General features: G+C 51.2%; 8 protein-coding genes across 8 annotated transcripts; 3 read left to right on the plus strand and 5 right to left on the minus strand.

Moving 5' to 3' along the window:
* Positions 1 to 407: 407 nt before the first annotated feature.
* Positions 408 to 2,321, plus strand: KD926_011114 (CorA family magnesium transporter; the record flags this gene model as incomplete). The annotated part of the gene is made up of 3 exons (XM_053096101.1): positions 408 to 1,013; positions 1,097 to 1,731; positions 1,805 to 2,321. 3 exons carry the CDS (start codon positions 408 to 410, stop codon positions 2,319 to 2,321), a joined length of 1,758 nt encoding a protein of 585 aa, XP_052959922.1.
* An 870-nt stretch (positions 2,322 to 3,191) lies between these two features.
* On the minus strand, positions 3,192 to 3,862 carry KD926_011115 (RidA family protein; the record flags this gene model as incomplete). Its single annotated transcript, XM_053096102.1, has 3 exons — positions 3,192 to 3,245; positions 3,376 to 3,497; positions 3,739 to 3,862. The coding sequence occupies 3 exons, from the start codon at positions 3,860 to 3,862 to the stop codon at positions 3,192 to 3,194; spliced, it is 300 nt and encodes a 99-aa protein (XP_052959923.1).
* A 448-nt stretch (positions 3,863 to 4,310) lies between these two features.
* Positions 4,311 to 9,817, plus strand: KD926_011116 (uncharacterized protein; the record flags this gene model as incomplete). Its single annotated transcript, XM_053096103.1, has 11 exons — positions 4,311 to 4,353; positions 4,440 to 4,453; positions 4,523 to 4,708; positions 4,803 to 4,984; positions 5,129 to 5,174; positions 6,158 to 6,298; positions 6,354 to 6,399; positions 6,465 to 7,227; positions 7,290 to 7,632; positions 8,268 to 8,530; positions 8,608 to 9,817. 11 exons carry the CDS (start codon positions 4,311 to 4,313, stop codon positions 9,815 to 9,817), a joined length of 3,237 nt encoding a protein of 1,078 aa, XP_052959924.1.
* An 853-nt stretch (positions 9,818 to 10,670) lies between these two features.
* Positions 10,671 to 13,931, minus strand: KD926_011117 (uncharacterized protein; the record flags this gene model as incomplete). Its single annotated transcript, XM_053096104.1, has 5 exons — positions 10,671 to 10,918; positions 11,031 to 11,203; positions 12,111 to 12,190; positions 12,833 to 13,671; positions 13,754 to 13,931. The coding sequence occupies 5 exons, from the start codon at positions 13,929 to 13,931 to the stop codon at positions 10,671 to 10,673; spliced, it is 1,518 nt and encodes a 505-aa protein (XP_052959925.1).
* Positions 13,932 to 14,474: 543 nt separating this feature from the next.
* On the plus strand, positions 14,475 to 15,331 carry KD926_011118 (uncharacterized protein; the record flags this gene model as incomplete). The annotated part of the gene is made up of 4 exons (XM_053096105.1): positions 14,475 to 14,516; positions 14,578 to 14,596; positions 14,684 to 14,764; positions 14,832 to 15,331. 4 exons carry the CDS (start codon positions 14,475 to 14,477, stop codon positions 15,329 to 15,331), a joined length of 642 nt encoding a protein of 213 aa, XP_052959926.1.
* A 233-nt stretch (positions 15,332 to 15,564) lies between these two features.
* Positions 15,565 to 16,572, minus strand: KD926_011119 (palmitoyl-(protein) hydrolase; the record flags this gene model as incomplete). The annotated part of the gene is made up of 5 exons (XM_053096106.1): positions 15,565 to 15,670; positions 15,732 to 16,120; positions 16,201 to 16,254; positions 16,316 to 16,418; positions 16,490 to 16,572. The coding sequence occupies 5 exons, from the start codon at positions 16,570 to 16,572 to the stop codon at positions 15,565 to 15,567; spliced, it is 735 nt and encodes a 244-aa protein (XP_052959927.1).
* Positions 16,573 to 16,881: 309 nt separating this feature from the next.
* On the minus strand, positions 16,882 to 19,590 carry KD926_011120 (uncharacterized protein; the record flags this gene model as incomplete). Its single annotated transcript, XM_053096107.1, has 3 exons — positions 16,882 to 18,245; positions 18,815 to 19,073; positions 19,165 to 19,590. 3 exons carry the CDS (start codon positions 19,588 to 19,590, stop codon positions 16,882 to 16,884), a joined length of 2,049 nt encoding a protein of 682 aa, XP_052959928.1.
* A 770-nt stretch (positions 19,591 to 20,360) lies between these two features.
* On the minus strand, positions 20,361 to 22,021 carry KD926_011121 (putative MFS transporter; the record flags this gene model as incomplete). The annotated part of the gene is made up of 4 exons (XM_053096108.1): positions 20,361 to 21,406; positions 21,458 to 21,605; positions 21,661 to 21,761; positions 21,823 to 22,021. The coding sequence occupies 4 exons, from the start codon at positions 22,019 to 22,021 to the stop codon at positions 20,361 to 20,363; spliced, it is 1,494 nt and encodes a 497-aa protein (XP_052959929.1).
* Between the last annotated feature and the right edge of the window lie 182 nt (positions 22,022 to 22,203).

A 22,203-nucleotide genomic window follows, 5' to 3' on the forward strand; every position in this document is an offset into this window, starting at 1 on the left:
CGCGAGGTATTGAATTATCGTTCATTATTCCTTCAGAAGGGGAAGTGGCCGAGCAGATTGCATGGGAAGTGGCGTGTGTAGGTTCCAGGTGGATATATGACATGCCAGTAGCTAGGAGAAATCCAGCCATTTCAGAACAGATCAGATATAATTCTTTCATCCTAAATAACAAGATGAACGTAAGAAAATGAGTTTGTTTGGATGGTCGAAGTATACCGTCGGATCATCATTAGCCCGAGACGGCAATTCCGGCCGCAGCGCAACTCCGATCTGCGCGAGAAAAAAAAAATTGTATACAAGAATCACAAGCCACGATTATCACCCAAACGGACTGCTCAGGAGGACCGAGAGACATCAAGTCTCTTCATCATCCCTGACGGCGGCTTGTTTACACGGGCAAGACCGATATGCTGTCCCCGTCGCCTTTGAAACCGACTATTCCCTCGGCGTCGCTACTTCGATTCTTGCGTTCCCAGACCGATTCGCTCCTCTACTTCACGGCGAACCCATCGACCTGCGATCTTCCCGCACGAAAGTCATCTCGCGGTCGACCGTCTCGTGTGCTGCAGCTCGAATCCTCGTCGAACTGGACGCATCTCAACCCAGCGCGATGCCAAGCCACCCTGGAAGCAGGGTTGTTGCCGTCATTGCGTAAGAGCCAGAACCAGAGCCAGGGCCCGTCGCGGTATCGAGTCTCGTTAGGTCAACGTCCCTGCGCCCTATTTTCGCCGCTGAACCCGCTGTCGTCACGCGCCTCATCCACCCATAGCCGACCGCTCCTCCGCAGGCTGTTCGACCTGAGACGCGGCAAGACCGCGGCCGAAACGAAGCAGCAACGCAACCCAGGACCCGCGCTGATCGACGAGGGCACAGAGGGAACTTTGAACTTCGGAGGACGACTGCTAGCGGCCAAGGCCTCGAATGAGCCGCGATTGCGATGTACGGAGTTCGATCGCAACGGGAATGTAACTCTCGTCAATGGAGATTTCAGGAAGAGTGAATTAATCGCGAAGGTGTGTTTCCTTTTCTTCCGGGAGGTGGCATGGCCGACCGGTCTGTGTGGTTGGGACACGAAGCTGACGTTGTGGCTGCTTAGTATGGCCTTCTTCCTCGCGACCTGCGCAAGATCGACTCCTCGACTTTGCCTCATATCCTGGTGCGACCGAGCGCTATCCTCATTAACCTGCTCCACCTGCGTGTGTTGATCAAGGCGGACCGGGTCCTCGTCTTCGACGCGTATGGCTCAACGGACTCGTATATGCAATCGATGTTCGTCTACGACCTGGAGGGGAAATTACGGCAGAGACAGTCGCAGTCGCCGGGTGCCGGGGCCCTGCCATACGAGTTCCGTGCTCTCGAGGCGGTCTTGATCAGCGTCACGACCGGGTTGGAGGAGGAATTTAACGGCGTGCGAGAGCCGGTTGTGCGCGTTTTGCGGGCGTTGGAAGAGGACATTGATCGGGATAAGCTGAGACACCTGCTCATCTACTCCAAGAGATTGGGTACGTTCGAACAGAAAGCGCGACTTGTGCGAGATGCCATCGACGACCTGCTGGAGGCCGACGATGACTTGGCTGCCATGTACCTGACGGAGAATGGGAAGGGCATCCAACGAGAGGAGGACGACCACCAGGAGGTGGAAATGCTCCTGGAGTCGTACCACAAAGTATGCGATGAAATTGTTCAGGCCAGCGGTAACCTGGTCACTGGGATCCGTAACACGGAGGAAGTGTGAGTTTCATCCACACCCTATGTGTTATCTTACTATAATAATTCGCACCCACTGACTTCAATGCCCGTACAGAGTCAAAGCCATCCTCGACGCCAACCGCAACTCCCTCATGCTTCTCGATCTCAAGTTCAGCATCGGCACGCTCGCCCTCGCAGCAGGAACCCTCTTCTCGGCCCTCTATGGCATGAACTTGAAGAACTTCATCGAAGAATCCGACTTCGGCTTCGGTGGTGTCTCCGTCACCTCCTTCGCCATCACCGCCGTGATCTGCGTCTACGGACTGGCCAAGCTGCGCAAACTCCAGCGCGTCCGCATGTGGGGTGAAGCCGGCGCCGGCAGCTCTCCGATGGTCCATTTCCCAACCCGCGGCTGCGGCCTCACCGGCCACCGCTCCAACTGGCGCGCCGACTCCATCGAGCCCGTCTGGGGCAGTCTTCCCGGCGAAGGCCGCTCCGAACGCATGAAGCGTCTGAAAGACAACGCCGCGGCCTCAGCAGCCGCCCGCTCCGTCGCCGCCGACGCTACGGCGCAGAGAGCCAACTCGTTGAAACAATCCGCGGCTAGCAAGGCGAAATCCGAGCAGTCGTAAACCTCGTCGTGGCGGGTAAGCTCTGCGTAGAAGCGAGCGTTAACAGGGGCTTGTTGTTCTTGCCCCCCGTGTGTGTACAAATAGAAATGAATGATGGAATGGGCTTTGTTCTCAGCTCTCAGCTCTCAGCTCTCTATTTTCTCTCTTCTCTCTTGGGAATGGATCTTTTTTCGGACATATATTAATCAATTGCATTGCAGGAGTATGTACTCTTTCAGCTTTACTTCATCTACACTTCGTCATGTATGCATTGATTTGTTTAATCGTTTTCTGGGGGATTAGTTTGGGTGGCCAGGGTTCCATGTAAATTAGATACATTTCACAATCTATTTGCATTCATGATGAGAGATGGATGTCACGTCTGTAGGTATTTGTAAAATCGTCCTTGTTGTTCCGCTCGCCAGGTTGCCAGGTCAGTATGGCCTTACTCAGGTGGCTACAATCCCTCTCAACGAGTTGTGTTCTTAGTTTAACCACCGGTCAACACAGTTACGACCACTCCACCCATTTCCATTATTTTGGTCTAAGTTACGTCATTCAACCCTATGGTGGCTGCTAGGGTTTGCGCTCTGAATAGTGCTAGTAACCTTATATCCCAAAGGCTGTGAAGAAGACGCTAGATATCAAGAAAGAGCAAGTTTAAGCTCGATCAAATTATCAAGTTAGATACACACATATGAGGCCGGGAAGCCTCATGTCAACGATGGAATCGCAGTCGACTCTGAGCTTCATATGATACCAAGAACTGCAAACCGACCTCCCTGATCCACGCACCTAGGCCAGAGCGGTGATATCTAGTTGCATACCGGTTCCCTTGGGTGGGGTCTTCGAGACCTCCATAGCGCTTCGGGCATGGATGTGGGGAAAGTATTAAACATAAACCTTGTTCGACTCCTCGTAGTCCGCAATATCAGTGAACAAAATCTGGTGGAAGACCAGTCAGTCAGTGTTAGGTAGCCCAATGCAGAGAATGAAAATGTAGAAAGCCATAGGGTCGAGCCAAGAGTCATGATGACCCCTTGTTCAATATTCAGCAAGGTGATGGATTGCTTACCACACACTTAACAACCCTGTCCAACGAGGACCCGGCGGCTTCAAGAGCAGCTTTCGCGTTTGGGCACATCAAATGGGTCTTCTCTGTGACGGTGTCCACGAGAGGTGTGTTGTTCGGCAGAACTGGGCATTGGCCGCAAAGAAAGATGAGACTAGTAATTGGCTGGGTGGTGATAATACCATGAGACTAGATAGAGCAAGGACAGATGCAAGTTCGTATCGTTTAGGTAGTTTCACGATGCTGGGGGCAGGACCAGCAGGGAGCCGCTGCAGCGAAGGGCTTACGTATAGTCTAAAAGCTTTGAAAGAGAAATGATTCGTTTGTTTTCTTCACACGAGCAATCTTTCTAGTTATAAGACTCACAGCGATCAATCTTGTCAGTGATGATGGTTTTCATGATCTTTCTGCTTTTCTCGACGGACTTGATGGTCTCAGGAGTTTCCTCCGGGGTGGTATACCTCCAAACGCGGGACGAGGACATGGTCATTTGCTTTGTTGAGTTGAACTCGGAACTGGTAGATCAATGATAGGAGGTTTTCGGTTCTTTTAAGATGAGCTGGTATAGATTGTTGGAGGATAAATGCGTGTTCTACTGTTGGGCCTGACCGGTAACCGTCAAGTCCAACCGCTCGAGATGCCCTACGAACCGTACAATCTTGCAAGACGTGGGTGCTTTTGTAAAATATTCTTTGGTAACCGTAGCAGTGATGTAATTCCACTTTCCGAACCGAGTAAGCGTGACTTACAGAAAAGAACGTAGCAGAGCAGAACGCTTTTCTTTACGAAATCCTTGGCTAGAGTTGTGAAGGGCAGGATCAGGTTGGATGACATGACCCGGGACAATATGAAGCAATAGCAGATGATTAAATGAGCCACTTCATTAAGCATATCCTAAAATCCCTTGACAAGAAAGATTATTCCCATACGTACCCGCAATGCCTGCACTCGAAGTTGTTAGTACTGATAATGGCATCCCACGTAAGTGAACAGAACGACATGACTACAGACAGTTAGCTTCGTTGCAAGATGATATGAAAGGCAAACTAACAAATGCCAAATCCTAGCATTTGGTCCCTACGTGAGTGATCTCATAGAATTTCTCGACCGAGCTCCGCAGAATCATATCTAATATAACAGAGAGCAACAGCAGTCCCACGCTATGAAATCCAACGGATTCATGTTTCTCTCGGGTCAAATACCGGCCAAACTTGTCGACAGGAAGGTCCAAATCGTGAAGTCTTCAGCTACCGAACAGGCCCACGCTATGCTCAAGAATGCGCAAGTGGTGTTGGAGGCGGCAGGGCCTAGTCTGGGAAGGGTTGTGAGGGCAACGGTATGTATTTTCTTTTATTTTCTGCTATACACTGTTATATTCTCTAGCGTTGATGGCCAAAAATATTGTCCACTCTAACATCGTGTAATAATAGCTTTATCTTGTTGATATGAAGGACTTGAATGATGTCAATCAGGTCTACGCGGAGTATCTCCCCCAGCGTCCGGCTAGAAGCTGTTTTGAAGCTCCCAGATTACCGGCCGGGATTGGCATGGAGATTGATTTGATTGCTGTGGAGTACCCAGTCGAAATCGAGGATATTGTACCCGATTCAACGTAGGGCAAGTGTCTACATTAGCCACTGGACGGGTCAAAGCTGGAATCCTGAATAGGCTGGGTCTTTCTAATGGAACAAATCATGACTAGAAGTTCTTTCGAGATACCGAAGCGCAGGTGAATGTGCTGATGCTGAATCCCGAGCTTGTCCATAGACACCCTATACGCCACGGAAGAAGGTTTGAAACAGGTATGTATTTCCTGAGAGTGGGAATCTCCAAAGAAGATCGAGCGATCCAATACTCCGTACATCGTTGGGAACTTGGCAACAAACTAGTCAGTTTCAAGGCTGCCTGTGGGGAATAGCCAGCCACTCTCCTTTGACGGACGATCCGGGGTGAGCTAGCTTCCTTCGTGGGAATACTTCCCTTTTCTGAATTCTCCTAATCAAGCACATGAGCCTGGCTAATGCCCGGGAATCGGCACATCGTACGAAGACAACTCGGTGATAGGGATTGTGTTCTCCTCACCAATCTAGAAAGTGATCCCTTGTCTGGACATAGTTTGAGGCGTGTCAAATAAAATCCACACGTTGAGCGCGCTCGTCTGGAGAGGTTTGAACCCGGGGCTTAGAGATTAATGCGGGGAATTAGTGGCTCCCAATATCTTATCTTATATGTTTGATAACCAAGTCCTGAGCTGTCGGACGTGGTCCTGGAGGATTAAAAAGCACGGTATACTTCGTGGTGGGAGAATGGGGACCGCACGATCAACACCTTGACGACAATACAACCCTTCGTCTCGTAGTATGACCCAGACCCGTATGATTCTAACTTTTTATATCTTCGTCATCTGCGCCCAGAGGACTTGTAAATTGACATTGAATCCTTAGGATTGTGCCGTGTGGGCGCCTAGGGCCTGAGGCCTGCAAGTCTTGGCGTGATCGTCACCGGCCTTGTTTCACTGTGTTTGGCTTTACTTCCTTCCGACACATACCAGCATGAGGCATCACCCATTTAGCTACTAATGAACATGTCCAACTCCTCTTCCTTCTGGTCATTGATTATCCCCCTTGTAACTATCATTCTAGGCATTTCCTACCAAAATTGGGGCGCTCCCACGATTGGATCCTTATTCGGTACTTGCTCCTGTCATGATACGCCCTTATTGCCGCACCATGCTAGTTGGAGCACCTGGTTTCACCCTTCTAGATCCCTCTCAAAATTATCACAGAAATCGCCATGCGACGGTGACGACTGGAATCTCCTCCACTATCTAGGCGGCAACGGCCCTTGGATCGAGAAGATCGATGGGGAACATGTATCCGAAGGGATTGGTCCTCCTGAACGCTGTTCAATTGAGCAAGTGCACATGGTACGGATGATCAGCTGATCCCTGTGCCAGTGGAGCATATCTGACAATAGTATAGATGTCTCGTCACGGAGAGAGATATCCAACTAAATCCGCAGGAAGTCGTACGTTTCTGGTGTTGATTTCTCCACTTATCAACTAAGGCTCATGTCTAACTGTCTAAATTCAGGCCATCTTGCGCTTTTATCCCGTATCAGAGAGTCAAACGTACCTCTGAACGGCTCACTGTCTTTGCTCAACAATTGGTCTTATTTCACCAGTGAGCCTGAGAAGGACTTCGATCAATTGACCGCAACTGGGCCATATGCTGGTAAACTGCAGGCTTTTACCACAGGAGTCCGCTTCGTGACTCGGTATGGACATCTCTTGCAGAAGCACACCAAAACCCGCCTATGGGCAAGCGAATGCCAGCGCGTCATAGAGACGGCCCAACACTTCGCATCAGGCATGTTTGGCCTCGACTGGGAAAAGAGCGGAAAGGCCGAGCTCGAGATTATCCCGGAAACGTTTGATCAGCGCGCAAATACACTTACACCGGGCGATACATGCTTGAAGTATCTGGAAGATCCTGAAAAGGGACATGATAATGGCATGAACATGCGGACTCGTTTCCAAGAAGTGTATGCCCCGGTTATCGCGAAACGACTTATCTCGGAACAAGGTAATCTTGCCTTGGGATCTTTTTCTGATGAGGAGATCTTCAGCATGCAAGAGATGTGCGGCTACGAGACCATCGCCCGAGGGTCGAGTCCTTGGTGCGATGTCTTCACCAAGGAAGAATGGGAAAGTTTTGAATATGCTCGCGATATCATCCACTACTATCGAGCCGGTCCTGGAAACCCATATGCCGGTGCGATGGGATGGCTCTGGTTGAATGCCACGACGGCACTCTTACAATCTGGCCCTGGGGTTGGAGCCATGTTCTTTAGTTTGTGCGTATCTTTGCGAGGATTTCTCAATCTTCTGCAGAGATAATAAACTGACATGCCAATAGCGTTCATGACGGCGATATAGCCCCTTTTCTAACTGCTTTGGATATCATGAAAGATCCTCAATACGATCCATCGCTTCCCATCACACATATAGCACAAGATCGCAAATGGCGCACCTCGTCTGTGATGCCGATGGGTGCTCGTATCGTTTTGGAACGAATGACATGCCCTTCAACTTCAGCTCAGGGCGATAAATCTGAGCAGGAAAACTTTGTACGCATCAATATCAACGACAGAATTGTGCCGCTACCGTACTGCAGATCTGGGCCTGGTCATTCGTGCCCGTTGAAGGAATTTGCTCGGCATGTCGAGCGACGGAGGGCAGAGGTGGGAGATTTCAAGGAGGTTTGTGGACTTGAGGGCGATGTTGGATCCATAGAATTCTTGCGACAGAATTAGAAGACCTGTAACCTGGTGAAATAGCGAGAGAGGTTCAAAGATGATTCATATATATTAATTTACAACGAAACAGATACTGTTGGAACATTATTGTCAACCAGATCAGAGAAGTGGAGGATCCTGACCTAATCCACATACCACACAGCACCTTGCTTGGCCTAGACTTGGCCTACCATTCCAAATGACATACCAATGGATCAGGAATGCATAAGTGTAAACAAGTGGAACTATAAATGGCTAGGCAGATTGCAGTTTAGAAATGACACTTCACTTTTACCCACCGAGCATATACCTACATTCCGTTGAATCGATAGGATATCTGCTTAGGGCAATGACCAAGTCAACCGACAGATACATTGTAATTGTGGGACATGATCGCTAACAAATCATTTACAATATTGACATCTTCAGTCATAAAAAAAGAAACCATATCAATTCTCTCTTATATTTCACTTCCCTTTCTAGTCTGATTCTCTTGATGTAACTATTCACTCATGGATCCAAATCGCTAGTAGACAACCCCAAAGCGGTAAGCGCATAACTTGCAGATCCAAGTCACGTGCAGGTATCCGGGCGAACAGACTGTTTATGGCCGCCAAAAGTTTTGGAACGCAGTGAACCCGATCAGCGCTTTTCCTGACCAACCAGCCCAATTCTCTGTACCATTTAGCGATCGTTTTCTGCTGTCCCTTTCAACACTTCCCATCTCGCTGTTCTCCTTTCTCGAAAAATTCAAGACTCCTAGCCTACCTTTTCCTAGCATGGAGTACCACTTCGTGCCCCCCGAGGAGCGCGCAAAAGACGACAAGGGAAATCTTCTACCATGGGGATATGTCTATAAAGAGTACGTTACCCCTTTCTACCATGATTCGTCATGTTCAGAGGGAAAGGATCCAGCAGGTCAACTAACCCACTCAACAGCGAAGCCCGCAACCCACGACGACCGCCCGAGGAATCCGGACCCTTTGGACGACGACGAAATGCTCGCTACGAACATGCCCGCTCTCGAACACGCACCGGCACGCCCGCGAAGCGCGAGAACCCGAACGTCGCGGAGTTCGGACGGCTGTTTGCCCAGCAGCAGGAAGACGAGAAGAGCCGCACCAACACGCTGCCCAAGTCGTCGTCCTCCTCGAACCTGGACAACCAGCGCAAGCAGACCGAGAAGGTAGCGACCGAGTGCATCCTCTACGGCTACAAAAGCAAGGACTCGGAGTGGAAGGTTATCGATAAGTTCGAGCGCATCTCCGGCGGCTTCATCTGTGAGGATTACCCGCGTACGGACCCCAACTCGTCGGCTGCGTACGCGCAGCTGCTGAGCGGTGGGGACGTGGTGATCCGCACGAACCTGTCGGCGGATGCGAACCGGAAGTCGAAGCGCTATGCGGGCGGATATCACTGGATCAAGGTGACGTTTGACTCCTCGTTGGCGGCCGATCGGGCTTGCTTTTACTCGCCGCAGGAGATCGACGGACATCATGTTATCTGTGAGATGTATCACGGCCAGGGTCCCGCGGAGGATGCTCCGATTCCTGCTACGGGAAAGACGGATGCTGCGTCGGCGTTGTTCAAGACGAACCCGGCCCGGACGTTGACGACCTCGCATTCCACTACGTTTTTGCAGACGCAGAAGGGGAAAGAGCGCGCTGCCTCGACGCTCCCCCGGTCCTTTGCTATGAACAATCTATCCACCGTGCCGGACGTCGAGGAGGATGCTTCGTTCGCGTCCACTAACACCGCCAGCTCGGCGACCGCCACGGGCGTCGACACGATCAACAACCAGAACGCATCGTCGTCCCCGGTTCACCAGCGTAACGTCCCCAAGGACGTCCCCGTTCAGCCTCCCCAGGAGAAACCAGAGTCTGAGTTCATGACGCACATTCCCACCGTGCGGAGGGCGCAGCTACGGCCTCTCGCCGAGGCCCTGCCGCCTCAGCCAACGGTGACGGAGCGAGTGTTGCGCTCGATTCCCATCCTCAGCTGGTTCACGGGCGATATCGTCGGCGACGGACCGCAACTGAAAGAGGATGGCACGTTCGATTACGAAAAGTCGAACTCCTACTGGCGGTTCTGGAACATGCTTGATCGATTCCTGGGGACGGATATCTGTGGACTGAAGGAGGAATCTTGATTCGTGGGCCATTGGCACCTGATATCAACGTTTATATACCTCTTTAAAAAGCTACAAGCAAAATACAACATCACCCAAGGCAACCACAACGGGGAATGGGGACAAATTCAACTTCTCAGAAACGCGGCCATCACTGTCAAAGAAGCAAGCAAAACCGGCTCAGTCCCCTCCGCGTGGGGATACAAAAAACCTAAGGACTTTCAAGGTTGCCCACAGACCAACAATTCTTACTCCGGTGGAAACCTAGAAACCGTTTCTATGATTGACTCGGACGCGGTGATTGGGACTGTATGCTACCCGGCTCGACGTTCCTTTTCCTTGCCCTTTTTTTTATCTTCTTCTGTTGTCCTGAACAACCGTCGTCAGACGTTTTCTTTTTCTATTCTATCTTGTTCTATATGATTCATGGCATGGTCAAGGCGCTCCGGAAATAATCGATTTAAGTTGCATTTTATCTAAGTTTTTTGCATGAGGGCGGAGGATGTTTAGAATAATCCAATCCTTCCTATTAACTTACCTAGTTATTGATCCGATTATGGGAGATACCTGACTTCCGATAGAGTAATCTTTTAAACCCAGCTTGCCGTAAACCAAGCTACTACATACGCCGGCGTACATAATAGTCATGATATGGAGTCATGATCTTGGGACTTCTATGTTGGATCACCTCTTCTCAAAAACCAGATGAGAATGAAAAAGAGAGAGAAAAGAGAGAGAGCACATCAAAACGCCCCTCAGGCAAAAGTCATGACATGGCATGCATTCATAGGTAGGCAGGTATTCGACTCAGAACTTTAAATTTTTTTTCTCAAGGGAAACCGTGAACTGAACTTAGTTTAAGTTTTTAAAACATTTACTCGACATTGCTCTCGAAGTTCTCGCCCTCAACCAGATCGGGGATATCATCCTCTTCGTCGTCCTTCTTGCCCTCAACGCCGGCCTGGTTCTTCTGCATGTTCTGGTAGCTCTCGGCCAGCTTGCGCAGGGAGGCCAGGCTGTCGGGGCCCAGCTGGTTCAGGATACCGGGGACCAGCTCGGTGAGCTCCTTCTCCTCGCCGTTGCCGTACAGGGCGAAGGTGTTGGAGGGGACGGAGGCGTGGACTGTGGATTTCATATTCGTTAGTTTGGTTGAATTTGGTGGGTGGACGGTTGGAAGTTTGGAGAGACGCTGGCGGCAATCCAACATGTTGGGCTAGGCTATAACATAACATACCCTTGGGGGCACCGAAGTGGATGACGTTTCCGTCCTCCTTGAACATGTTGACCTCCTCGATGGCCTGGATGGGCTGCACGTTCATCTTCTTGAGGGTAGCCTGGAGCTTCTTGTCGTCGGCGCCGGACGACTTGTGGACCTTCTTGACCTTGCGGCGGGGAGTGCCCTTGCCTCTGTGCTATGCGTTAGCCTCTGCTTCGTTTGTCTGTTCTGATCGCTTGGTTTGATCTGTGTGGTGTGGTTGTTTGAATCCGATTTTGACGCAGGTCGGATTATGATATGATCTGGTATGTTGGGTTGGGTTGGGTTGGTTTAATTGAATGAATGCATATTGGGACATGGATTCGGTTGCAAATTGCAACTGGAAATTCAGGTATCTTCGCGGTCGAATATATCGCAAACGAGAAGAATCGAAGGGAAAGAGAGTAGGAGAAAATCGATATACGTACCCTATTCAGAGATACAGATTAGCTATGAGACCTTGTATTGCGTGAACCATGCTTGCAGATCGCGTGAAAGAAATAAGAAAGCAGAAACCCCAATCCAATGCAATTTCGACGGCGAAGGTGACAGCGAAAGCGAAAACCTCAGTTCACGAGCTCCACCAATTCAACGAAACGAGCTGAGCTGACGTCTCTGCAATCGCGGCTCTCCCCTCTCCTCGTCCAATCCAATCCATATTGGCCATCGCATTTGATCCAAATTGAAAATCCGAGTTGTCCGACAGACCGACCGATCATATCGTTCCCATCACTCCTTCCACCCATCGAAATTGCAAGCTCGCAAGACAAAAACATCAAAGCAGGAAAAGAACCGAAAGAAAAAAAAAAAGAAAATGAAACATACCAATCCGCACGCTAGCCTGCATCCGAGCCAACTTAGCCTGATCCATTGTGACGGTTTTCGAGAGAAAAAAAGGGGAGAGGGGGGTGGATGAAGTCGAGAGGAAACCTGGTGGGATAAGAAGCAAGACGTCAATAATCCGGATCTGTGGAACTCGAAACTCGGTAAGGCTTTTGGCTCGATGTGTGCGGGCGCCAAGCTTTGAGAGGGGGGATGACTGTCAATGCAACAACGTACGCTCGTTGCAACCGATCGGAGTCGTGGTTCCAGATGCCTTGAGAGGGAAAGGGTAAGGGGGGAAGGGGGTATTGGGCAACCTACCGAAAACTGGTGGTGATGAAATTGGAGTGGGAGAGGAGAGGAGAAAGTGTCGACGTTCCCGTTTGTTAGCGGGAAAGTGTGGCTGATGATTGATGATTGTGGGGAGTGAAACTGGTCAAGATTGGGATTGGATGACTACGACGGTGAGCGCTTTACGACGGTGAAGATTCAATTCTGTGCGATTACTGTCTAGGTATCTATCTCTGCATTCCTGGTAGGGAGGCTGATCGCGGTTCCTTCAACTGAAGTTCGCCGTGTGGTGGGAGATCCACGAGATTTCGTTGTGGAGGGGATCTTGAGGCTGCTCGGCTAAACCCTAACGATTTCGACGCGGCCGACGCCTGTCGGGCCCTGGTCCGGGACATGTTGATAGATGATTCTGGAAGATCAATAGTTATTCTTGCACGTAAATGGGCTCTTTTCCCACTCTATCCGGGCGAATGCCATGCTCCGATGAAGTGTCTGAGCCTTTGCCCAGCCCTTCTCGCCTCCACTCGGTGTTTTAATCCCGATCGGGTAATCCAGCTGTCTGGACCCTTATTGGCATCCGTTGGACGGAGTATACTATTCTCATTCTTCAACCATAAACATCATAATGAGAATCTACACTTCTACAAGTTAGAGCTAGCTTAAGATACCTCCGCGATTTGGGCTTCGGTCCATTCCCATAGCTTCCGACCCATCTCCACGTCGTCCGCATGCTTGCTCGACCCGCGAACTCCGATAGGAACATAATACGCCCCGTTAGTTAACGACTCTCTCTTCGACGCGGCGGCCCAGAGTTGGTTCATCGCCCCGGTGCGTATTCCCCGGGATATCATCAAGGTGAGGCGAGCACCGATGTTAGTAAACCCGCCCGCTTCTTTGGAGTGGATGTACAGGTCGCTCGACACCACTCCCGGGTGGACAGAAACAGAGAGAATGTCCGGATAGCGACGAGCGAGTTCGGTCGCAAACAAGACGTTGGCAGCCTTGGAAGCGCCGTACCGGTGAAACGGCCCCGTGGCCTGCAGGGCCTCCGTGGAGGTCATCACCTCGTAAGATGGGGAGACGTTATGGGCGACGGAGCTGACCGTCACGACCCGGACGTCGGGCGCAGGAACGGCACTGGCGCGGGTCTTTTGTAGCGTGGGAAGCAATAGTTTGGTGAGCAAGAAGTGTCCAATGTGGTTGGTTCCGAATTGGATCTCAAACCCCTCTTTCGTGACGCCTGGGGGCGTGGCCATGATGCCGGCATTCAGGATCAACAGGTCGAGGCGATCGCAGTCCGCGGTGAATTTCTCGGCCGCTGCGCGAATGGACTGGAAAGAGGATAGGTCGAGCAGTATATGTCGGATGTCGACGGGCTCCGGAAGGATCTCCTGGATCGAGGCAATGGCGTCGCGCGCTTTGCTCTCGGTCCGAGCGGCCAGGTAGATGCGAGACGGGCGATGGAGGGCAAGCTGGAGGACTGTTTCTTTTCCAAGGCCGGCATTTCCTGAATTGACCGAGAGTAGTTAGCAATGTAGACCGATGGACCGCGCAGCACACGCCTAGGCCAAAGGCAGAGGAGTCCTTACCACCAGTAATGAAGACGACCTTTCCAGAAAGATCGCCTATATCCCGCTGCGGCTTGAAAGAAGAGCCCAACAGGCCGAAGCTCAGTTCATTGACCGTGGGCGCGACACTGGAGTAGAAATCCGCGGGATGGCACAAGGCATGGCGAACGAGGGATCCAGCCAAGAATGCGTAAGACATGCTCGCTAAATGGACAATCAAGGAACAAAATAGCGGTCAAAAGAAAGTCCTGTGAGATTGAGTGGTCAGTTGCGATCGGATGGTTTATTTATCCCTCGCGGTGAATGTCAATGGACAGCGCATGAAGCTGCCGCTCTCCTGAAAAAGGGGGATACAAGAGTGGAACAACGGCGATTTTCATCAAAGCGACCGAGGTTCAGATGCATCTCCACCTATTGTGAGAGGTGCTTCCGAGTTAATTTTATCTCGTCATGCTGTCGATGAAGTTGTCAGTGCTTAAAGCGATAGCGATCTTAGATCTGCGCAGTCGCGATAGCATTCAAGGACCAGTCAGATGGAAAGAAGAAGAATGCAGTTCGGCATGCAGCTGCTGGCTAGCGAGATCCCGTGCTTTCGCAGGCACATGACAACCGCCAACACCGCTTCTCTCTCTCTCCCTCTTTTCACAGTACAGACTCGAAGATCATACTTGCTCCTCAGTACTGCGCAATCAGAGCACTTAAACAGAATATTTGAATCTCTGTGCCCGACAAGATTATCAAGATGCGGTTTCTTTGTTTACACGGCGCCGGCACAAGCGGGGAAGTACGTCAAACCGGCTAACCTCTCTTGACACCCAAACACTAACCTGACGATCAAATCTAAGATCTTTGAGATCCAATCTGGTACCGGAGTAACTCTCTACTCTCTACCGCCCTCACGAGGAATGAGGGCTCGTGGGAATGAGCACTAAACATCTTCAATCTATACAGGAGGACTAAGCCACGCCCTAAGCGACAAGGGCCACCAGTTCGAATATATTGATGGACGGGTCGAAGCGCCCGCAGAGCCGGGTATATTCTCCTTATCACTTCATCCTTCACGCCAACCGACTCCCTCATCTAACCTAGTGCAATCCAGAACTGGCGGGAATTTGCGATGGGCCGTTTTACAACCACTACCGACGCGACGCTGCGCCAGGCCCTGAACTCAAATCGGCAATTGACCACGTCCTCCAGATAATTGAAAAGAAGGGTCCCTTTGACGCCGTCATAGGCTTCTCGCAGGGCGCGGCGTTGGCGTTCTCCATGATCGCCGAACACGCCAAGACGCACTCCACGCCGCTGTTCAAAGCCGCTGTGTTTATCTGCGCGGCGCCGCCGTTCGACAGCTCCGGGCTGGAAGTCATCAGCTTGCAGCCTGGGGAGAAGTACCCGCTGAGCATCCCGACAGCGAATATCGTGGGGAAGCAGGATTATCTGTATGAATCTAGCATGCAGCTGTATAGTCTGTGTGATCCGGCCAAGGCGGAGTTTTATGATCATGGGTCGAGGCATATGATCCCGTTCGATATGAAGAATAACAATGCGATGATTGCGGCGATCGAGAGGACGATTGAGAGAGCGGAGAAGGGCGAGTAAGACTGATATATATAAGATTTCACGAATTGATCGAGGGCATGACTTGGCAGAGGATATTAGAATGATGGATCATTTGATTTTCAGCCTTGTTTCTTCGATACAGCTTCTTTAGATCTAGAGCTATACTTGGAGAGCAAAACAGCCGCTAACAGGACTATTATACCCAGCCCAACGCTGTATTTCAAAGCTGTCCCGAACAGATCTCCACTCTGGCTCCCACTGTGATCGTCAAGTCATAACCCGGCAGAGGTCTCACGCTCATCCTGGGGAGGAATCGTCTTCTTCAGGAACTTCTCAAGGTCTTCGATCTCCACAGGATCGGCCGAGTGACCCAAATTACTGTAGTAATTCATCAATAAACCGATTCCACCAGTGTTAAAAGCCAAGGAGGATAACTTACGGGTAAGAGTTGAAGCTGACATCCTCCAACCCCATATCGGTCAGCGCCTTGGACGACATCTTTCCGAACTCGTATTTCACCACCTCATCATCCAAGCCGTGGCCCATGAAGAACGGCGTCTTCTTGTTCGGCCAGCCCTCCGGCGTGAAGTTCTTGATGCGGTCGCTCAGAAGCAAGTAGCACGACAGACCGAACACTCCGCCCAGTTTCTCCTTGTTCGTGATTCCGGTGAAGAGGGAGATCGCACCGCCCTGCGAGAAACCACCCAGCACGATTCGCGAGGGGCTGATGCCCTGGTCGATTTGTTCCTTGATCAGGGTGTTGAAGTAGTCGCGGGAGCGAAGGATACCGGGCTCGTCTTGGCTCTTGAGAGATTCTTCGAAGTCCAACTATACATAACGGGGGTTGTTTTAGCTTGGGCCAGACGCAGGGCCACTTCGGGCAGAAGTTCAAGGTTATTCAGACTTACATCACGACCGAGTTTGGCGATGTCATACCACCCGGGCATGCTCATTCCAAAGTTCTATAGATATGGCCAGGTAGTTAGTTCGTCTGCGCTTGCGACAGGGTCATATGGCGCATACCACTGTGATAGGGATCATCGGGGCATTAGGGAAGATGAAAGCCACTTCGTCGAACATGCCACGGCGGCGCCAGTTCTGAGCAAGTGCCATCCATCCGGCACCGCTGTTTGCAGGAGACTGCCGTTTTAGCTGCGCGCAAAACAATATTCTGGAGATCTATTCTAAATGACCAACCTGTCGCCTAGGCCGTGAGCCATGATCACCGTGGCGGTGTGCTTCTTGAGCGCCGGAACGATGTAAGGTGCGCGGGATGCCATTCTGCCTTGGTAGTAGATATGATATGCAGAAGAAGAGGTTGAAGAGAGAAGCAAGATGGGGGGAAAGGAAATACGACGGAGGGGGGATATTATTCTGCCGCCGAGGCTGTTTGAGACGTTCACCGCTTAGTCGTTGATCGGTTATCAACAATGCTTGTATTCGATCGGAGAGCTCCAACATTTCCCTTTGCTAAAGCTTCAAAGACACTGAACACATACTAAACATTAAAGTATCTAGGCAATAACCCTTTCGCAATCGAGATATACAGTACAATTAATCACCAACAATAAGATCGTGTATCATCTCAATCAATGCTCAACACACAGACCGAGCAATTCCGCCTTCACGGTCGGAATCAAAGATGACATCAGATCCTCATCCACGATTCCCTTCTGCCACACAAATGTGAGGACCAGACACCCATCCGGACCGGTGACAGAGGACACTACGACAGCGCAACCCGTAACGCTGGCGCTCTGAGAAAACATCATCCGGCCCATCCGCGGCATCGAAGGATCCTGGGCCTCCTTCAACCCGACCGCGCCGATATTCGAGATCTCAAAACTCGAATCGCGTTCCCTCCCTACTTTCGAGAGAAAAAGCTCTTCATGGATATCGTCAACGTATTTCAAAAGTGCCGGGGCCATATCCTTGCCCTGCAATCTCAGCACGCCCTCGATTGTCTCGCGAGCCCGTCGAGCCTCCTCCCATGGAAAAGACGGAAGAGTCAAGTTCGCACGGTCGTGCGTTTCCTTAAAGCCATTCACCCAGTCCCCGATAGAGTCGGGGGTAATGACACCCAGGTGCCATCTCCGAGTCGAAACATTGCAGGAGCATTCCAGCTGCGTACAACCATCCGGCAAATGCTTGAACAGCGAGCGAGCGACAATAACCTGCAACGCCCCAGTCACAGTAGTTCCATTCTGACGACAGGCATCTCGAAACGCCGAGCTCGAGGCCCTTGAGAGCGCAAAATGCCGCACATCGGTGTCCAAGGATGAGGCGATCCTCCTGCCCGTCCAAAGCCCGGGATTCCGCGGCGGGGACCAAACCTTGGCCTTGAACAGCGTCGTCGCAATAAACCACCACGACAGAGGCAGCGGATGCGCCTGTTCCAGCGTCGGCAAGAGTGGCATCTCCGGTGTCTTCACAATCCCCGTCGTCGCGTCTCCGACCCCTAGCGTCTCCAGACCCTGCAACGCGCGCAAAAACGTCCGATGGAACGCCTTCCCAGACTCCCCGTCACTAAGCGCATGATGGAAGATAAACGCCGCTGTAAACCGCCGTTCATCTTTCTCGTGTGTCAGAACGCACAGCCGCCAATAGGGCAACGGCGGCTCAAACGCCGTATTGTGCTGAACTTTCACCAGGGCTTCTAGATCCTCATCTTGGGCGTCTTCGGCGTCCGGGAACCCGACAGCACGCTCATGGAACGAAACCGGACCGTTCAGATCGATCTGCGGCAGACGCACAAAATAGGGCTCTTTCGTTTCCTCGCCCACTGGGATGGCGGAGAGGATCGGGTGCTGGGCTATTAGCGTCTCGCAGGCCTTGTAGATATACTCCTTTGCGGGGAGGGCGTAGGTGCTTGGCAAAGTGTAATCGGCGGTGACACCGGCATTGTAGAAGAAGCCCAGATGGTGCCTGGCGGTGGCGTATTGCTCCAATCCGCCTGGTATTGGTTAGTAGCTGCGTGAGGAACTCATGTCGAGTCGATTGGCTCACCGACAGGCCTCAGCTTCTCGAATTGTTCTATTCCAGCCATTTCCTATATATAATGGAAGAGTATTGAATTAAATTTTAGACAAGAAATGAGAAGGTGACGGCAAGTCTGGAACGACGGGAGCCTAATTCGCTAAAGGATTGAATCCACGTGATCAGCATCTAATGGATATAGACAAGGATATCTTTGCTATTAAGACAATATTGCTATCATCACTGCAAGTCATGATGATAGCCATACAGCAGTGCTAGTCGCATAGTACCTAGGATAGCAGCAATGTTCTCCCCAAATAATGGGTAATGAAATTGGATATCAAGTAGATAATATATACAAGGAACCAATCAATATACATCAAGTTTCCGTCAAGGATAGTACTAATTTCGTCACTCATAATGTTCACCTTTTCAATTCTTCCTCTTCATTCAGACTCATTCCTTTATCTTCCCCCTCATTTCGTATTTCAAGCAGTATCTCCACTCACAGCAAAATACCGATCGTCCCTTACAAAACAGCCATACCTCCAACAACAGCAGCTCCGATAATTCCCCAAGCAGCCGTCTCCAGCGCAACGGCAGCACCAGTCGAAGAAGGCGAGCTGCCAGTCGAGGAACCAGACGCCGAGGAGCCGCCGCTCTGAGCTTCGCCTTCAGCAGTCGACTCGTTGGCATTGCGCTTCGCCGCGGCCTCAGAGAATGGGGTGGCCGAGACACCGGTGTTGTTCTTGCAGGAAGACGGTTGTTCGTCCTTGGTGCTCGAGGAGAATTGAATATCGGCGCACTATATTGGGGAGGTAGTGTTAACATCGCATATACACACACTTGGGAAGATCTAGAAACCTAGCAGGGGAAAAGAAAGAGGTGTCACATACAGCATACAACCCTCCCGTAGGGTCACCGTTGCTCTGCACCTGCACGGTAGCATTCATGCCATCGGTGAGGTTAACGCCCAATTTGTCCTGATCGAATTTGATATCCGGGATACAGAACGCGCCGAGGCCCTCGACACGGAAAGTCGGCTTCACAGTGACGTTGAAGTTCTTGCCGGGGTCGTTGCCCAGAGCCAGGACAACCTCGACGGCGGTTTGCGAGTGGCCCAGGGTGATAGCGACGGGCAGGGTGGCGGAACCGTCCTTGGATAGGGCGACCTTGGTGCGGTCTGAGGAGGCGGAGAGCCCGCCGCAGGGGAATTGGGTCATTTTGTCTTCATCCACGCCGCGGGACTCGGGATAGTCGAGCTTGAAGTGGGCGGCGACGAGGGGCGCCAGGGCGGCGAGGGTGAGAAGAGGGAGCTGCATTCTTATTTGAGGGGTTGCAGGGTAGATCTGGAGAGGATATGAAAGACAGAAGAGGGTGTGTCGGGAGGGTCAAGAAGGTACAAGAAAACAGCGAACCAAGCTACTTGATATAGAGCCGGGGAGACGAGAGAGTTTATGGTGGTACGGCAACGCCCGGCACAGGCGCGAAGGACTAACTAGCCCCGACTCGGTGGTCAATAATGTTATATAATGAGAATGCAGTTGATGTTACAGGTGAATTGACCGCTGGAGATTACGGTGGCACAAGCGCTGGGCCGTGAGAGCATTGGATTCATTTGATTTGGCAGGTACCTTGACTACCTTTAGAGCCGGGACTTCTGTCTGGTAGCCGAACCATATCATGCATCCGCTAGCCCCGAACCGGTTAGAAAATCTGCTCATATCTTCTCAGCCCTAAAATGTAGTCTGGCACTGGTGACCTTTCACCGGGTCAATTGGAGGAGTTTCCTGCAGTATTCTGCTCGTGAGAAATGAGTTATTCTCTCAAGCCACATGGGGTTGCTCGTTGCAGGAATTCCATGTCGGGATCTCATCGACAGGAATCCTTGTTTTTTGACCTCTCGGATCTCGTCAGCAAGCTAGTCGCGTTTCATTATGAACGCTAACAAAGGCCATTAGAAGGCGGGCTCTTCTTAATCAGAGGGATTCCAGTCGAAAACACCCCCGGAAAAGGGCCAAAATCATCAATCACAGTATATCTGTACCACCTTAATCTGACCATCCTAACTTGGGGCCACGACGAAATCAAATCAAAGACTGTATCGGAACCGAGGGCTCCGATCGCCCATTTCTTCAACCTCCTCCTCCGTCATCCCCTCGACCTTGTAATCCTCCATGCCTCGGTCTCTGCGGTTATTCTTGGCCCGATAATAAAACCACATGAGACCATAGACAATACCCGCAAAACCCACCAGAGACAAAGTCACCGCATTGCCTCGAACATAGCGTGGGGCCTCATTTGTTTTATACAAGAACGGCGACATGACTCCACTCACGTTGCCAAATGTCAGCTGCAGACCCGTGGCGAAGGTACGCTTTCCATAACGAGGCAGGGTGGTGGGTAACCATGCAAGAGGCAGACCAACGGCGACATAAAGGCCCAATGCAATGAGCAAGGCGCCGAAGTAATGCACCCCGGAGGAGGAATCCGAGATCAGAACGCCGTACCCCACCACGGAAATGGCAGCGAAAATGCAGGTGAAGAGTGCACGCTGCTGGGTTCGATCACTGAGCCACGCGACGGCCAGGTAGGCTAAAGCTCCGACTGCATAACAAGGGATGGTGAGGGCCTGGACCTCGGGCGTCGACCAAGACCCCATGCCCTTGATGATGGTGGGAAGGAAAGTGCTGTAGCCGTAGAGCATGGTGTCCACTCCGAACTGGCCGATGCAGAATGCATAGATGCGCCAATCCAAAGCACCCTCCTTGACATCTGCCCAGTGAAACTTCTGAGCAGACGCCGTTTGACCCACGTAGCGACTCCGACGGCGGGCCACTAGAGCCCTTTCTTCCTCATTCAGGTAATATGCCGTGTCGGGGTCATCGGCAAGGAAAAACCAGGTGATTATGCCGAGCACGACGGTGGGAAGGCCTTCAATGATCATGATCCATCGCCAACCTTTGAGCCCGCTGATCCCGTCCATGAATCCAATGCCGTATGCTAGGAGACCGCCGAATGCACCGGCGATGGCAGCGCTACTGAAGAGGTATCCTGTGCGCAGAGCAAGTTCGCGCTTGCTGTAGAAAAAGGTTAGGTAGGTGATTAACCCGGGAAAGAGTCCCGCTTCCACAACACCTAGGCTTGTTAGTGGGGGTGTATGGTCAATAATACGATGGTCTGGCTCACCAAGAAGAATGCGACAGGCAATCAGACCACCGTAGCTCTGAGCGATGCCGGTAAGGGTCGCAATGATGCCCCATATTACCGAAATGGACGCAATGTAACGTGAGGGAGTGAGTTTCTTGAGGACGAGATTTGACGGCACCTCGAACAGCTATACTCGATTGTTAGACCGTTGCTAATCTTCGAGCAGGTGACGTATTGCCTACACAGTATGTGACGAACAGAATGGACACGGCCACCTGGTATTGGTTTCCTTCCAAACCCAGGTCTTCTTCTAGACCGTACAGTCTGGCGTTGCCAATGTTGACTATAGAAATTAACGTCAACAAAAATGTATGGCAATATATCCGAGGCGATGAATGGCATACCTCTGTCCAAAAAGCTAAAGAGATAGAGAAGCACCACAAACGGCAGAATATGCAGATCAATTTTCCGGACTAAATGCTTCTCTCTCTCCTCTTCGAGCATCGAGATCTCAGAACCAGCGTCGGCCAACACAGTCGCATTGCCAGCCGACGGGGGTGACTCAACGTCGTGCTTCGGCTCTCGCTCGGACTCCATGGCCATTTGATTGATAATATCCCGATACGAATGAGATCCGCCACGAAATCTAGAGAATGAGGAACAATCTTCTCCCTTGATTGAGAAACTTCATCAATTAACTCCCAGGGTAAAGTCCATGATACAGAGAAGTCTAAAGAAGGACGATGCTTGGTAATTCGATCATGTCGGAGTCATCGCGCGACATG

Source organism: Aspergillus affinis (genome assembly GCF_023601865.1).
Source record: "Aspergillus affinis strain CMG 70 chromosome Unknown NODE_8_length_531634_cov_87_933514, whole genome shotgun sequence".
NCBI classification, from domain to species: Eukaryota; Fungi; Ascomycota; class Eurotiomycetes; order Eurotiales; family Aspergillaceae; genus Aspergillus; species Aspergillus affinis.